General features: G+C 40.2%; 1 protein-coding gene and 1 long non-coding RNA gene across 3 annotated transcripts in view; one reads left to right on the top strand and one right to left on the bottom strand.

Moving 5' to 3' along the window:
- Positions 1-15,177, top strand: part of usp43b (ubiquitin specific peptidase 43b) — a 91,807-nt gene that overhangs the window by 43,346 nt on the left and 33,284 nt on the right. The window contains exons 4-6 of the mRNA XM_026165771.2: positions 5,459-5,551; positions 12,842-12,977; positions 13,148-13,292. Coding sequence (XP_026021556.1) covers positions 5,459-5,551; positions 12,842-12,977; positions 13,148-13,292 — 374 coding nt within the window. The remainder of the gene's footprint in view (positions 1-5,458; positions 5,552-12,841; positions 12,978-13,147; positions 13,293-15,177) is intronic.
- Positions 1,561-5,330, bottom strand: LOC145428353 (uncharacterized). Of its 2 annotated transcripts, XR_013908641.1 has the most exons (4): positions 5,069-5,330; positions 4,396-4,444; positions 1,824-3,031; positions 1,561-1,740 (listed from the first exon to the last, which is right to left on the bottom strand). It is a non-coding gene; the product is annotated as an uncharacterized LOC145428353 (long non-coding RNA). The 2 variants fall into 2 exon arrangements; XR_013908640.1 differs by lacking the exons at positions 4,396-4,444; positions 5,069-5,330 and having other exon boundaries at positions 1,824-4,387.

Raw genomic sequence — 15,177 nt, 5'->3', positions numbered from 1 at the left:
GTAGATGGGAGATATTAGGGAGAAGGTGAACATTTTATCCTCAAAGTTGATGCAGGAAAAATGGGCACGTGTAAGGATTTGAGCTAGTTTGACATGAACCAAACTGTGATGGTTAGATGACGGAGTCAGAGCATCTTATGGGGTTTTCCCATTCTTCAGTGGTCAGGATCTATCAAAAAATGTCCAAGGAAGGAACCGTGGTGAACCAGCGACAGGGTCATGGGCAGAGTGAAGGCTGGCTGGTGATGTCTGGTCCAACAGACAAGCTGCTGTAGCTCAAATTGCTGTAAAGTTAATGCTGGTTCTGGTAGAAAGTTGTCAGAGCAACACAGTTTGTTGTGTATGGGGCTGCAGAGCTGCAGACCAGTAAAGGTCTTCGCCAACAATATTATGCAGCTGGTCATAAACAGAGATGGGCAGTAACATGTTACAAGTAATGTGTTACTGTAATCCGATTACTTTTTTCAAGTAACGAGTAAAGTAAGGGATTACTATAGCAAAAACGGTAATTAGATTACCGTTACTTTCCCGTAGTAACGCTGCGTTACTGCGTTACTAAAACCGTGATTTTTTTGCGAGAATGTCTCATGACAGTGACGTAAGCGAGTGCGACGTTTGTGACAACAGCTGTGTGCAGATCAACAATGGATCATATATCGAGTGCGGGAGAGAGTATGAGCGTGCAGCGTTTAAAGCGTGGAAGTACTGACCTTACTTTGAGTTTGATTCTGTAAAAAGTGACAAAAACATTCGTGTCCATTGTGCGTGGGAAGAAAACTTATTTTTACAGCGAAAAAAAACCCTTAACTTCCGAGCAAGCACCGAGTGCGCTACGACGTAATGGGAAACTCAGAGAAACTCGCAGATTCTTCCACTGACCGCTGCAGCACACCTGCACCAGGGTAAACCTCAGCCTATGCCACTCAACATTTTCACTCAACATTTTTTTGCTGTATTTCACTTGCATCTATTTGGAAGACTGAGTGTAAACACAAAAAAATATTTTATTTTATGTGCTGGAATGTGCAGAAAATAGGTTTAAATGTTAAACAAATTTCTTCCAGTCAGAGAATGGTGCATATAATTTAATTTTTGTTTGATGCATAAAGTTAAAAGATTAAAACTAATAAAACAAGTTTTAAAAAGAGACTTTTCCATTTGATTACATTTTGTATGATGGATTATGCAGAAAAAGTAGAATTGGGCTGAAAGATCTATCACTTTATCACCTACTCAGGTATTAAATCGTGTTTTTAAAAAGTAACTAAGTAACTAATTACTTTTGAAAATAAGTAATCAGTAAAGTAACGGGATTACTTTTTTGGGGAAGTAATCGGTAATTAGTTACTGATTACTTTTTTCATGTAACTTGACCAACACTGGTCATAATGTTATGTGTGATCGGTGTACACTGTAAACTTTGGCCACGTTGAATATGAGCATCTGATATTATAACAGCATGTATATGGCAGAAAATGTAAATAATAGGTCCACATAAAGTGTCACGGTATGGCATGGCACACCGTGGAAGGAGTGGGGAAGGAGGACCCAGGCGCGGTGCTCTATGTATAGACAGTGTTTATTTACAATGGTGACAATCCAAACAACGTAACAATAAATCCCCGTGTTTTCCCAGACTCCCGTGTCGTGTCTCCCCGTGAATAGTCCGTGTTTCTGTGCTCTCCGCTCCTGTGTCAGCACCCCCCGGTGCTCACTGCTCCCGTGTCTTCCACGCTCCTCCTGCGGGAAACAAAAGACGCAGCCGTCAGGACACATACAACTCGGGCATACACACACACTAACTCAGTAACAGGACGACTAACGTGGAGTCTCATGCAATGATCCCGCGTCGGTGGGAGCTCCAAGACTCTCCTAAGTAGCTCCCCCGACGAGCCCTGATCAGCGGCAGGTGTGTGGCTTCGGGTGTGGCCAGTCCTTCCGCAGGGCCACACCCCTCAGGCCTGCAGGTGGCTGAGCTCCATCCTCCAAGCATCCCCGCAGACATAAACACACACACATCTACAATCATGGAGGAGAGCAGCAGCAATACCAAAATACATATAATAATAATAATAATATAATACATAACTGCTCAGGGATCCTGGGTCGCCCAGTCCCAGGACCCTGACATAAAGTAAAGCCTAAATTAGATCAAAGATTGTAATCTTTTACTATATGTGGGTGAGTTACCGTAGCTGTAGTTAGTAAAAAAAAAAAAAGACTTTCCAGCAGTGTGCACCGCATGAAGGCTGAATGACAGTCAGTCAAGTGTTTCAAATTACAGATATGGTGCAGTTTCAGTGGGAGTGTGGAGCTCGTCTTACTGTGGCGCCAATTTTTCCGAGGGATCTCGCTTACTCTCTCGTTCTAGTATTATTATGTCTCAATTGTACTTTTAATTAGAGAATTATGAGACACAAATTAAGGTTCATGCCTTTTCAATTTCAGAACATTAACGTGGTCAATAAACTGCTCCCCACCTCCCAGCGGAGGATAGCGACGAGGCTTAGTGAGAAAAATGAGGTGCCAGCGCGTTTCATTTCAACCCAAGTTGTTTTCTTTCTAATTGCTTAGAAAAGAAAATGAAGTGGAAGCAGATAAGTAAATTAAGTGTTATTCAGGAAGGTTCAAAGCTCTGTGCTGTAGGAAAGCATCAAGCCAAGAGTCTCTTCAGCATGGCTGCATCACAGATGAGGGGATACATACCTTTCAACCTTTCCACGCTTCCTCCATTAGAGCATCACCAGAATATCACCTCTTCCTTTGCTGCTTTTTTCTTTCTAAGTGTTTCAGAGCAGCGCTGGGCACATCTATGTTTTAGCTAAGGCTGAGTGTGATTTGTATGCATGCAGTGCGGTTGCCCTCACTGTTTCCTGGCGAGAATAAGACATCCGTAGGGCAGCCATTCGACTCTGCCAAAATGGAGAGATCCACTAAGAGCCCATGTCAGCTGGGCTTGTTTGAATAGAGCTTTGTTCACCAGCCTCCCACACCTCCCTTTACTCCCTCACTGGGTCTGTCAGGTGCCTTTCTGTAAGGAAAACACATTTGGTCAGTTTATCTATGTCTTTCTCATGGAGTGTGCTAAGGTCGCAAAAGGTTCACAGGTCGTTAGCGTGACCTAAGTTCAATCAAGACATGATGTGAACTTCAGATCTTCTACTTACGCTTACATATTGCTGTGCATGAGCTGTATTTCCCACAAATCTCTTAGTTAATGTTCTGCCTGGTGCTTTCCACACTATTTCAACAGATTTATTTCTGTTGTTTTGATATTGAAGTAATACAAATGAAAAGATAAATTAGAGTAATGACTGATCAACACTATAGTTCCATTGAAACATGCTGTGCACGCTTCCGGTGTGGTGTGAGGTTCCTGTGCCGGCGGGAAAGGAAAACCCTCGGGAATATGTTTACAGCTGAACAGATGTTTGCAGCAGAACCGTCCGTCACACTTAAGCAGTTACACAGAGCCATACCAAACACCTGCAAAGTATAACCACACGTTTTTATGTTAACACAGTCAAATGGTGCTCCTGAGAAACTTTTTAGTAATTTTTACACTAAAATAATTTTTCTAGCTAGTCTGGAAATTAAACTTTTGAGCTAACAGCAGCCAAAGGCGAAGCTCAGCTGTAACTGTTGGTTTTAATTAGCTATTGAATTGAGCACAGGAGGTCAGTTCATGGAAGTTACAAATTCTGATGGTCATTATCATTTATATTTATAAATATATATTTTTATACATATAGTATGTTTAATTTATCTTATAAGGAGCAAATAATATGATGTGATGATGTATTATTGTTTGATCAGCTAATCACATGGCAGCAGCTCAGTGCATTTAGGCATGCAGACATGGACAAGAAGACCTGCTGAAGTTTAAACTTAGCATCAGGATGGGGAAAAAAGTTGATTTGAGTGGTTTTGAACATGGTTGTTGTATTTTAGAGAAAAGTCAGAGGAGAGTCTGACTGCTTCAAGCTGATAGGAATGCAACAGAAATTCAAATAATTAATTATGACTAAGGTATGTACATCTCTGAATGCACAGGATATTGAACCTTAAAGTGCTGAACCTGGTATCTACAGCAGCAGAGGACTACTTCTGTTAGCTAAGAACAGGAAACCTGGGGCTACAGCTTGCATGGGCTCACCAGTATTAGACAATATAGGATTGGAAAAATGCTGCCTGGTCCGAGTCTTGATTTCTGTTGCAGGATTTGGATAACAGGGTCAGAATTTGATGTAAGTATATTGTAAACAATATGAAAGAAAGGATCCATCCTGATCAATAGCTCAGGCTGCTGCTGGTCATGTAATGGTGTTGTAAATTTTTTGGCACACTTTGGGCCACTTAGTACCAACTAAATATCCTTTAAATAGGTTAGCTTACCTGAGTATTGTTGCAGACTATGTCCAACCCTTTATGACGACAGTGTACTCTTCTTCTGTTTGTCACAAACCCCAAATCATTTCAACCTGGTTTTAATTGTGTGATGCCATCATGTCATGGATCAAAATCTCTGAGGAATGTTTCCAACTTGGATTTTTAACTGGACTGGAAGGAATCTGAAGGAATCTGGTCTACATACTGACCAAAACCACAGCCTGAATTTCAGCACATAGAGCAAATACTGCAGGTGGTACAGATGGCTCATTGTGCGAATATATTATTTTATTCATTTCATCTGTAAACCATAAAAACCATGGGCAGGCTCAGTCTTCTATTGGTAACTTCAGAAGAGTGTGTATGAGTACGCCTGTTTTTGAATCTGTACGGCTTTTTTTTTTTTATAAATTTATTGAACATTCACATAATTAGATCTGTTTACAGAGAGTTGAGGTTTACAAAATCACTTCCAGCAATCCTGCTTTTAAATTCTGTGGGCTCCCTGACTCATTGTTGAGACAATTAGCTCACTAGAATAAGCTATTTCTTCCAATGACATTAAGAGGGATTAACTGAAAGAAGTGAAGCCATCCACAGGAACAAAAATCGCTGTTGTAGTCACTCCCTCCTTTCTGTGCATTCAGACGTACTTAGGAAACTTAGGAAATTCACCTACCTCCTTTGCTCGAGCCTCCTTTAATGGCATCACATGAGCAGCGAAAGTGACGCAACAGCGTGGAAACCGCTTTTGCTGTTTTGCGTTTATAGCGCCAATCATCCCAGGGGGGCTGCTTCAACTACCTCTAACCCCCACCCCATCCCTCGACTCTCTCTCATTCCCACCAGTTACATCACTCATCTTTTCCTTTCTCACAATCAGATCAAGGCGTCTGAATGGAGCACTGTGAACACTTTTCCTGTGGTGTTCACTTGTGTAACAAGATTAAGCCATCTCCTTTCCTGCCAGACTTAATCAGGAGGACTTTGAGATTAATTGGAAGCCCGTGTCAAGTCAGTGCAGCTGTTTTTTCGAGACTAATGTGACTGTGTTCTTTCGTCCCCGCAGATCTTCACTGACATGCCCACACTGCCTGAAACAGAGCAACACCTTTGACCCTTTCCTCTGCATCTCATTACCGATTCCTCTTCGCCAGACCAGGTGAGCAGTGCTGTTATTTTCAAAAAAGACTTCTGTCTATTATCTGATATGGTTTTTCTAGTCAGAACGACGAGTAGAAACTCATTCACAATAATGATGTGGACCTCTGATCATTACACTGTTCAGGTATCTTACAATACGTGATCTATATAAATATTCATATGTTTTGATTGTTAATCTTGATAGTTTGATAGTTACTTCTTTTGAAGTCAAATTGTTATGTTCATTCTTCATCTCCATATTTTTCTTGCTCTGCCACAGTAGCTTTGCATGATTTGCAGTTTTATGGAGCTCTGTAATTCTTCCTGTGTCTGAAACAAGCTAGCTTATCTCCATTCAAGCTAACTTTCTTCAGATTGGCTACACCTCACAGAAGCTTTGAACATCATATGTGCCAGGCTTCTATGCTCACAGGTGGATGATTGTTTCTGAGATAGTCATTTAAAGGATATTCACTCTAGAAAAGTTCTGATAATGGACTTATTAATAACTTATATTGTAAATAATTGTGCAGTTCTTCTTTTTGTATGGTTTAATGCCAACGCACCCGCCACCTCCATGTGAGCACTGTTAAAAAAAGTTTCTTTCCTCCCCATTATTTCTGACTGTTTTCACTAGTTTTGCATTGGACTAGGGTGCCTAATGTTGTCACTTCTGGACCCTACCGAGGTTTCAAAGGCAGTCCAACTCCTCCAGGTTGGCACATTAATAAGTGCCATTACCAGAAAGTTTGCTATGTTCCCCTGCACCGTCTCAAGCATAAAGAAGATTCCAGCTACTCTGGGAGAGCTGGACAGAGCCATAGAAGGCCCTTAACCCAACAGCTGGATCGATATCTGCTTCTTTGTGAATAGGATGAGCACTGGCAGAGCCACAGAATGACCTCCAGCAGGACACTGATGTGGATGTCACTGACCAAATAATCTGAGAACTAACTGAATAAGGCAGAGGGTACATTAGGGACCAACATCCCCAAGGGGGCCTTGTGCTCACTGCCCAGCACCGTTTTGCCGAGCCAAATTTGCATTTGCCATAGAATACCAGAGATGGCGGATGCACTACTGGCACCCTGTGCTTTTCATAGATGAGAGCAGGTTCACCCTGAGCACATGTGACAGACATGAAAGGGTCTGGAGAAGCCGTGGAGAATGTTATGCTGTCTATAACACTGTTCAGCACGACCAGTTAGGTGGTGGGTCAGTGATGGTATATCCATGGAAGGACTCACAGACCGACTAAGCAACAGCACCCTGACTGCCATTAGTTATCAGGATGAAATTCTTGACACTACCCTGGTGCAGTGGGTCCAAGATTCCTCCTGGTGCATGAAAATGTTGAGATCTAATGATTTTTGAATGTGTTCCTCTTTTTTTTGAGCTGTGAATATTTTGTTATAAAATCACAGAAGACTTTGACTAATAGCAATATTGGTAATTTTATATAGATATTGCAAAACACTGCTATTTTTGTGACCACATTGAGAACCTGATATTGTGACATAGGGATTATTTTTGCATACATAGAGCTCATTATTTGAAACTTTGTGCATGTTTAATATGTGAATCCACTACTGTAACAGTACATACTGTATGTGACGGAAAATAAGGAAAAGCATGATAGGTGCTCTTGAAACTTCAGGCAATAAAACACCAAACAAATCGAGACACAATTAGAAAATAGGATGTACAACACCCAGCTTTGTTCATGCATTACATACAGTAGGAACACAGGTCATTGTGGAGCTGAAGGGCCTGGTATCAGAAAGGAAAAGCTAGTGGGAAACCTTCTCCGCATTAAAACAATGTGTTATTCAAATTTACATGAAAACAGCCACTTCTCCTCCACGTTAGATTAACGAGGCCCTGAGCCCGTTCAGGAAATCCTGACATTTTCAGGGAGGGGTAACCCATTCCTCCTTTTTTCAGCCAGTGCCTCTCTATTTATGCATCAGGCTTTTTTCCCCTTCTTATCAAAAACACATGTACATATCTACAAATAGGTGACCAAGACTTTCAAGTTAAGAGACTTTCACAACGTTTTTGCTGGCGTGGATTAAGATGGGTCGCGGCAAAAACAGAGTTGTGGGAGTGGTCTCTTACAGGATGAAATGATATGAATCATATACTTTGGCCATAATCACTCAGGTCAACCCAGGTGAACACAGATGTCTGAACCACCGTGTTAGATGGTGCTCTCTACCATCGTCATCAATAAACCAATGAGGGAATATCTTTTGGGTGAATGGTGCCTATCCCTCCAGTAAAGACTTTGGAGAACCAGTGCCAGGGAACACTAAAGCTGTTCTGGCAACACACAGTGATCCAGCACTTAACCCTTTATTTTATTTTATCACCTGTCTTTAGCAGTTGGATAAAAATCTGGCTCTTAAGCACTTACAACACACTCCAGGTGCTTGCTTTTGATCTTTACCGTAATGCTGATAGTTTTCTAAAAACAACATGGAATATTTTGTCTCCCACAACTTGCCTGTTCTCATGTCCTGTCCTGTGGAGGTGGACTGTTAGTAGTTTAGTGAAGCTCTTGCTTAGACAGCTGGTATGAGTTGTAATAAGGTAGGTGAGCTACAGAGCCTGGAGTGTTTCCCAGTATCCACAGGAAACAGCACAACGTGTTTCCAAACCCGAGAGCACAGTTAAGAATTTGGGGAAATAGGCTTGCTGCTGGTAAAACTATATGTGTGTTTGTGTGGGTGTGTGTGTTTGGTATAAAACGAGAGCTAGGAGCCAGTTAGCTTAGCTTAGCATTAAGACTTGGGTACAAGAAACGGCATTTTAAAATGTAAAATTAGCAATTCAGAGTTGTAAGGGTGTTACGTGGCAGACTTTTTCTAAGGCCATGTCCACACTAATTCGTTTTTGTTTGAAAACGCATCTTTTTCTCTTAGCTTTGGCCTTCCATCCACACTGAGATGGTGTTTTTGGTCAAGGAGACCTGAGCTTTTTGAAAATGCTCTCCAAAGTGGATACATTTGAAAAATACGTTTTTGCATCGCAGTGTGGACTACGAAAAAACGGAGGTTTTCGAAAACGATGACGCATTTTAATCATATGATGCAGTCATGTGACCAATTAAACTAAGATGGCGGAGGGCATTACAGCAGTTTTTTTGTTTGCTCTCAATTGATTGAAATTTTGACAGCCCTATTGAAGATTAATATCAGTTTGTACATGCTCCAGGTAGCTTTTCTTCAAATTCTTTAATTCTCACTCGCTTTTGCAACTTTGTACACCACCTCATTGTCAGTCCATTTAAAAAACTCTGTGCTTTTCCTCAACATTTTGCAGCAATGTTTCAAAATCTGGAAAGTAAATAAATGGCAGACAGAAAGGTCAAATCGTCTTACATTTCATGCATGTGCAATACAGTGACGTAAGAATTGAACAACTGTTCGTAAATGATTGAAAATGATCTTGTGGACGCGGAGCGTTTTTAGACGAAAACACTGTTTTCAAATTTATCCGGATTAGTGTAGACATAGCCTTAGTCTGGAACATACTTTGCCTAATGGTGGCTAAAAACAAACAAGCTATAAGGTGCTAATTTAATTTAAGCTTTAATGATCCGTGAAAGCTGGATTTTGTTAAAGAACCGGACTAGTTGTGTTCTTTCATGCTAGCTAAAGCCTAGAGGTGGGTGGATTGATCCAAATATCCAAACAGTATCAATTACAACGCTGGTATTGGTATCGCGTTGATACTAGGGTGACAGGATCAATACTTTGTTCCTTTCCTCTAAGTTCAGTATATAGTCCACTGAATTCTGTTAAATGCATTATTTTGGGGGAAATCAAAAATGTACCTAAAATATGCACAATGAATAATGTCCGAGGCTTTTTGTCTGTTTTATTTATAGCCTTACACATCAGAAGTCGACCCAGGTCTCCAAAAATCCCACTTTCAAAATACACAAAAAGCTCAAAGCAGCGTTTTGTTGCTATCAATTATATGGAAAGTAAAAATCACAGAGATTTAGCGGTCATTAAAATGTGTTCAGAATGTGCAGATTGATGATAATTCATCTCATAAATCGTGACACACCGCTCTCCCCTACACAAGCTGCCTTTATAGGTTAAAAGTATCAGGATCTGTATTTGGTATCAGATTGATACCAAACTTCAAAAGCCAAGCATTAACCTGGCTACATAATAAAAGGACAGAAATGGGAGTTTTATCAATTTTTTCATTTCACCTTCAGCAAGAAGATGAATATATTTATATATATGCATTTCCCAAACTGCAGAATAAACTGGTTTAACATGAAGACATGTGTCTGATGGACAGCGTTTGTTGAGACCTGAAAATGAACATCACATCCTGTGAGTGTAGATTTGTCACTAAACATTTGCCTTTTATTATCCATTCTTTTAAATAGTTCCTAAAAGTTCAGCCTACCTCTCTTCTAATTTAGGAAAATGTTTTTTAAGAGCTGATTTCTCGTGGTGCGCCAGGTTGAGAGTGCTGTGTTTCCAACCTGTCGTTTTTGGTGTGCAGTAAATAGGTTGAGAGAAAAAATACATCAGAAGGAATAAACAGAGGAGAAAACAGATGGATTATCTTTTAAAGAATTCATTATATATTTCCCTGTGTGAAGAAGTTCAGCACAATCACACCCAGATCATGTGTGTAAGCCATAAACACATACTGTTTGTCACCAAACCAACATTTGCTGGGCTTGACGATCCAAACCCATCCATTGGCGGTCGTGTCCTTGTTTGCTATTGTTTACACTATACATACGAGTAGATCTCATGAAACTTGGATTTTTTTCTTTAACATATCTAAACATAAACTCATCTGGTAAAAAATTATAAAATATAAAACATAATTTTAATGAAAAACTTGGAAAACTCAAAAGCACAGATTTCAGAATGGTGCCAGTGACTAGAACATCTTTGGGGAGTGACCTCTAAGGCCTGCAGGCAGAGAGTCACACATGAAACTGGTAAATTATCCTAAAACAGATCATTCAGCTATAATAAAAATCATCCACACATAGCAAAGTTTTATATTAATGTCTGTTTGTCCAGGACTTGCTGCCCATTGTCAGATTGTCAGATTTTAACAAACAGAATCAAAACATTTGACCACAGGTAACTTTTAGAGCTGCATCTACAATCACAAAGAGATTGCCCAAATCTGACATACCTGAAAGCGTGCTGGGGGGAAAATCCTTTGATATCCAAAAAGAACATCAGTTTAAAAACTAAAGCATTTTAACACCACAGAAGTCCACCAAGGAATTGCTTTGAAAGAAGAAATGTAGTTATGAAACTAGACTTGAATTCCCAGGAAATATTGAAAAATCAAGAAAACCATCAAATATCTAGAAACTAAATGAACTTAACATGTAAAAGTGGTGAAGATTTTCAGTCAGCTGATTTCAGAGGAGGCAGACAGTTATGCAACAGTTAGTAGTTATTTCTGCTAAAGAGGACGATACCATGCCAGCTGGTGTCTTTGAAGCCAGAACCTTCTTATTGTGGGGCAGCAGTGCTAACCACTGTGCCACCACGCTTGCTCAGCTCAATTCAGTCTTATCCATATAGTGCCAAATCACAACAGTCGCCCCGAGGCACTTTATACTGTAAGGTATAAAGTGGAGAGAAAACCCCAACAAACAGAAGACACCCCATGACCAAGCAGAACCAAAGAAGAAACCTCCATCACATTGAATATTATTTAAAGAAATTAAAACTGTTAGTGAAGAGCACATTTCAGTCCCCAGTACAGCAGTCATTAATAGCAATTAGGTTTTGTTCATACTGAAATGTCTTTAGCACAAATTAGTCTCCCTTTGACTGTGGCTTGTTTGAAGTCTCCTATTTCCTGTCCAAATCAGCAGAGCAGGAGTAAATGCACCAGCTCACTAGTTGCAAATAGATAAAAAAAAATCTTTTTTTTTACCTAACAAGAGCCAGAAAAGTCCTGTTGTTGAACTTGATGCTAGCACCAGTTATTGAGCAAGCTTCAAAGTGCTGCTAGTTTATACATCACTTAATTACTTATTGCCACAATATATTTGATATGCTTGGGAAACATAAAGCCAGCAGGACCCTTAGAGGTCTCAAACACATAAAGTTGGTGGTCCCAGAACTTAATGAAGTCCAGTTCAAAATAAATAATTCACACTAACTTGTGTGTTGTGACAGAAAAACTGCATCGGAATAATTCTGGAGGCAGACAAAGATGAAAATTATGCGCGACCATATACAGTTAGGTCCATAGGTTTTCGGACTATGACACATTTTTGAAATTTTGTCACTGGAGTGTCGACGTTCAGCTTTAATTTGAGGTGTTTAATAAAGGTATTGTGTTAACAGTTTAGGAATTACAGACATTTTCATATATAATCTCCTATTTTCAGAGGCTCAAAGTATCTGGGCAGTGGACTGACATGCAGATTGGTGAAGCTGTTATTTCACTGTACGCTAAGCAAATTGGAGATCTGCAGTACTGAAGTTGTATTTGGTATCACAATTATTGCACACATGGGCATCCTCAGGGTCTCCCCAGGATGCATAACATCCATTCTTTCAAATTATAATTTCCATGATGTTTTCTTATTTTATTTTACTGCTTATTAGATTCCGTTTTTAAATGTATTTATTTTTTAATTAATTTGAGTTAAAATCTTAGCATCTTTTGCGACACCACGAAACAAACGATAGTATAAAATGAAACATAGACGTTTTTATATCGTCATCCGATATATATCGTTATATGGAACAACTCTACCAACTTGTGTTCATTTTAATTGTGTATACAGTTTGTTTTCTTTCTTACAATTTCTTTGGATGATTTTTCTGTTCCTTATCTGTATTGTGAATATTTTGCTGTATTTCTTTTGCTTTAATCTTTTTTGTGATTAGAGAAAAATCTGTCATCAGCCTTAAATTCTTAAACATAATTGCTCTTGCCCACAGGCCATAGACTCAAACAGGTCCCTGACAGAGTTTTTGTACCTCCTCAGTGAGCTGTTATTCAGAGAAGCCATTATGTCCCAGCACCATATGTCAAAGCTGCCTCTGTAGAGGTCAGAGCCGAGTGCTCCCCGTTTTTAAAAATGCAATAGAGATTCCATTATTTCGCACACATAAAACTGAGTCCTAATGATCTATTATTAATGTTAAAATGTATTGATTTATTCATGAAAGTCTTCTTTTGTCCCTTCTTGGCTGTAGAGGAGGCTGCAGTAGAAATGGCACAGAAATCAAAATAGAAGCCACCCCATTGCCCGCTGTTCCTGATTGTGTGTCTTTGTCTGCGGCAGGCCCTTGTGTGTGGTTCTGGTGTTCAGCACCAAAGGACAGCGCTATCTCCGGGTCGGGCTGGCTGTGCCGCTGTTTGGCTCTGTGGCCTTCCTGAGGAGGTTGGTGGCTGACGAGGGGAAAATTTCTCCAGACCAGGTACAGTAAAGCAACTGTAACTGGTGTGATTGTACTTTTCTTACTCCGCCTTTGGCTTGAATTTCCTCTTGGCTACAACACATGAAGTAAATAATAGTAAAGTCATTTCCTTCACCACGTTAAAGGATGTACATCAAGGAACCAACTTGTGTTTGCATGTTGGTCTCCAGGTGATCCTGACAGAGGTTTACTCCATTGGTTTCCAACGCTCCTTCTTTGATGAAGATGACCTGACTAGCATAGCTGAAAACGATGTCATCTATGCCTTTCAGGCTCCCCCGCTCTACATCAGAGGCGGCTCTGCACGGATCTCAGGTATGACTGAAGCAAGTCAGTTTTTAATCTAGATTTAAACATATAACATGCTATTTTCAGTCACAACAAAGCACTCACACTGTCTTTGAGTATTAGAACTAATTTGTGGTACAGCATGGATATATTTATACACATTAATGTGCAAGTGCACACAAGTCTGTAAGCAAACAAGCTCATCTTATGAATTTACTTTGCTTAATGAAACCATTAGGGAATGCACCTTCCTGTAGGGGGTCCTCAGGGAGCACATTAACAGCTATATAACTTTACAAAGAGTGCAGTGAATTACATCCCCCGTGCAGGCCTCCCTTGTGCTATCAGATTTATGTCTTCATTTCATCTATTTCTCAGCTAGCGATGTAAAATGTGTTCCCAGAAGTCCTTTAGTGCACAGTATCCCCTTGTTTCTTTGATTTGTGTTGGAAACAAATAGGTTCTGCACTGTCGTCCACTCTTACAGGGCTGTAAGTTCCAGTCGTGTCAACGCTGAAGGAGTCCTTGAAAAAATGTGACTTTTAGTGCTTTAATTTATGTCGGTCAGTGACCGTACAGAGCAGTGCTGCCTAAAACGAGGTCCACGTGACAGTCTGTCTGGTCTCCAGACTAAATCTCTTGGTTCTCACTGGCTGAGTCAACATCGACGTTCAGCACTTTTCTGCCCACATGAGACTGTCCCATCATTCACTGAGAAATGTTTGCCCCGTGAAAATAGACGTAAGATATTATTATGTTTTAAGGAAATTGCAAGATATGTGTTTGTTTGCTGCCTGACTTACACAATGTCTGCACAGGCTGTGAAGAGTATGAAGAGTGTGTTAGCAGAGCAGCTTAGGCCCTCCGTCTGTGCTTGCACAGGATGTAGTCAGGCACCTGTAGTGCCAGTAAACACACAGTCTCAGTAGAAGTCGCGTTGATTGAAATAGGTTTTTTCCATTTGCACAGGCTGCTGGAATATGAAAGAAAATTGATATTTTGCTTATTTTTCCAAAATGCTAGTAATTCTTTTTTCAATTATGGTGTCACTCAGTCACAGTAAAACCTGCTTTTAAATGATGCATCCATCTAATAATGGCCCCTTGGTATAATAAAGTTATTTGAGTAAAGCTCCTCTGCTAAACATTATCTCGCATTATATTATGTAATGTCTCAGTCTCTGTTTAGCCAGCTTTTCTAAGAGGGAAAAAAACTGGCAAAACCCAGTGTAAAGGGCTACCAGAAGAGAAGTTTTTATTTGCTCTGCTCTACTCAACGCTGAAATATAAAAATACTTTATTTTAAAAGGGGTCAATGATACGAAACAGCAAGCAGCGGGCAGATAGAGGATGTTGTACGCAGTGTGCAGGAAAATTAAGTGTTAGGCTAAAAACAAACTCTAGCTCTCCCATCTTACTTTCTCTTCAGTGGTTGCCTACTAACTCAGTGATGATGAAGGACTGCCTTCATCCATCTTTGCATTCAGAGTTTCATACAATGACTGCCTATCATCCAACCTGATTGGTGCAAACGGATATTATACACAGGGGTGCACATAAATGGTCCGCGGGTGCACATGCGCTGTCAAAATAAAAGACGCGCACCAGATAAGAAGTTGCAACGCTCGTTTGCGTACATAAGATTTTCTGGAGGAGGACAGACATTTGTTTAGAACTCTTAAGGATGTCGAAGAAGCAAGCTCCTTTAAGCAATTACTTTTGTGTTCCTCCACCTCCAAAGAAATGTCAGAAGGAGTCTGAACCACAAAAGAAGCGCGTATTCTCGGAAAAGTGGTTGGAGGAGATGAGCTGGCTTCAAACAAATGATGAGAGATGTGGTGCAGAGTATGCCGTGAAAATCCCACTTTAGCAGGCAAAACAGTGCATTTTATATGTACACAAACGCATGTTGC

Source organism: Astatotilapia calliptera, chromosome 4 (assembly GCF_964374335.1).
Source record: "Astatotilapia calliptera chromosome 4, fAstCal68.1, whole genome shotgun sequence".
In the NCBI taxonomy this organism is placed as follows: domain Eukaryota; kingdom Metazoa; phylum Chordata; class Actinopteri; order Cichliformes; family Cichlidae; genus Astatotilapia; species Astatotilapia calliptera.
The sequence above is the reverse complement of the archived record's forward strand: the minus strand, read 5'-3'. Positions and strand labels throughout refer to the sequence as shown.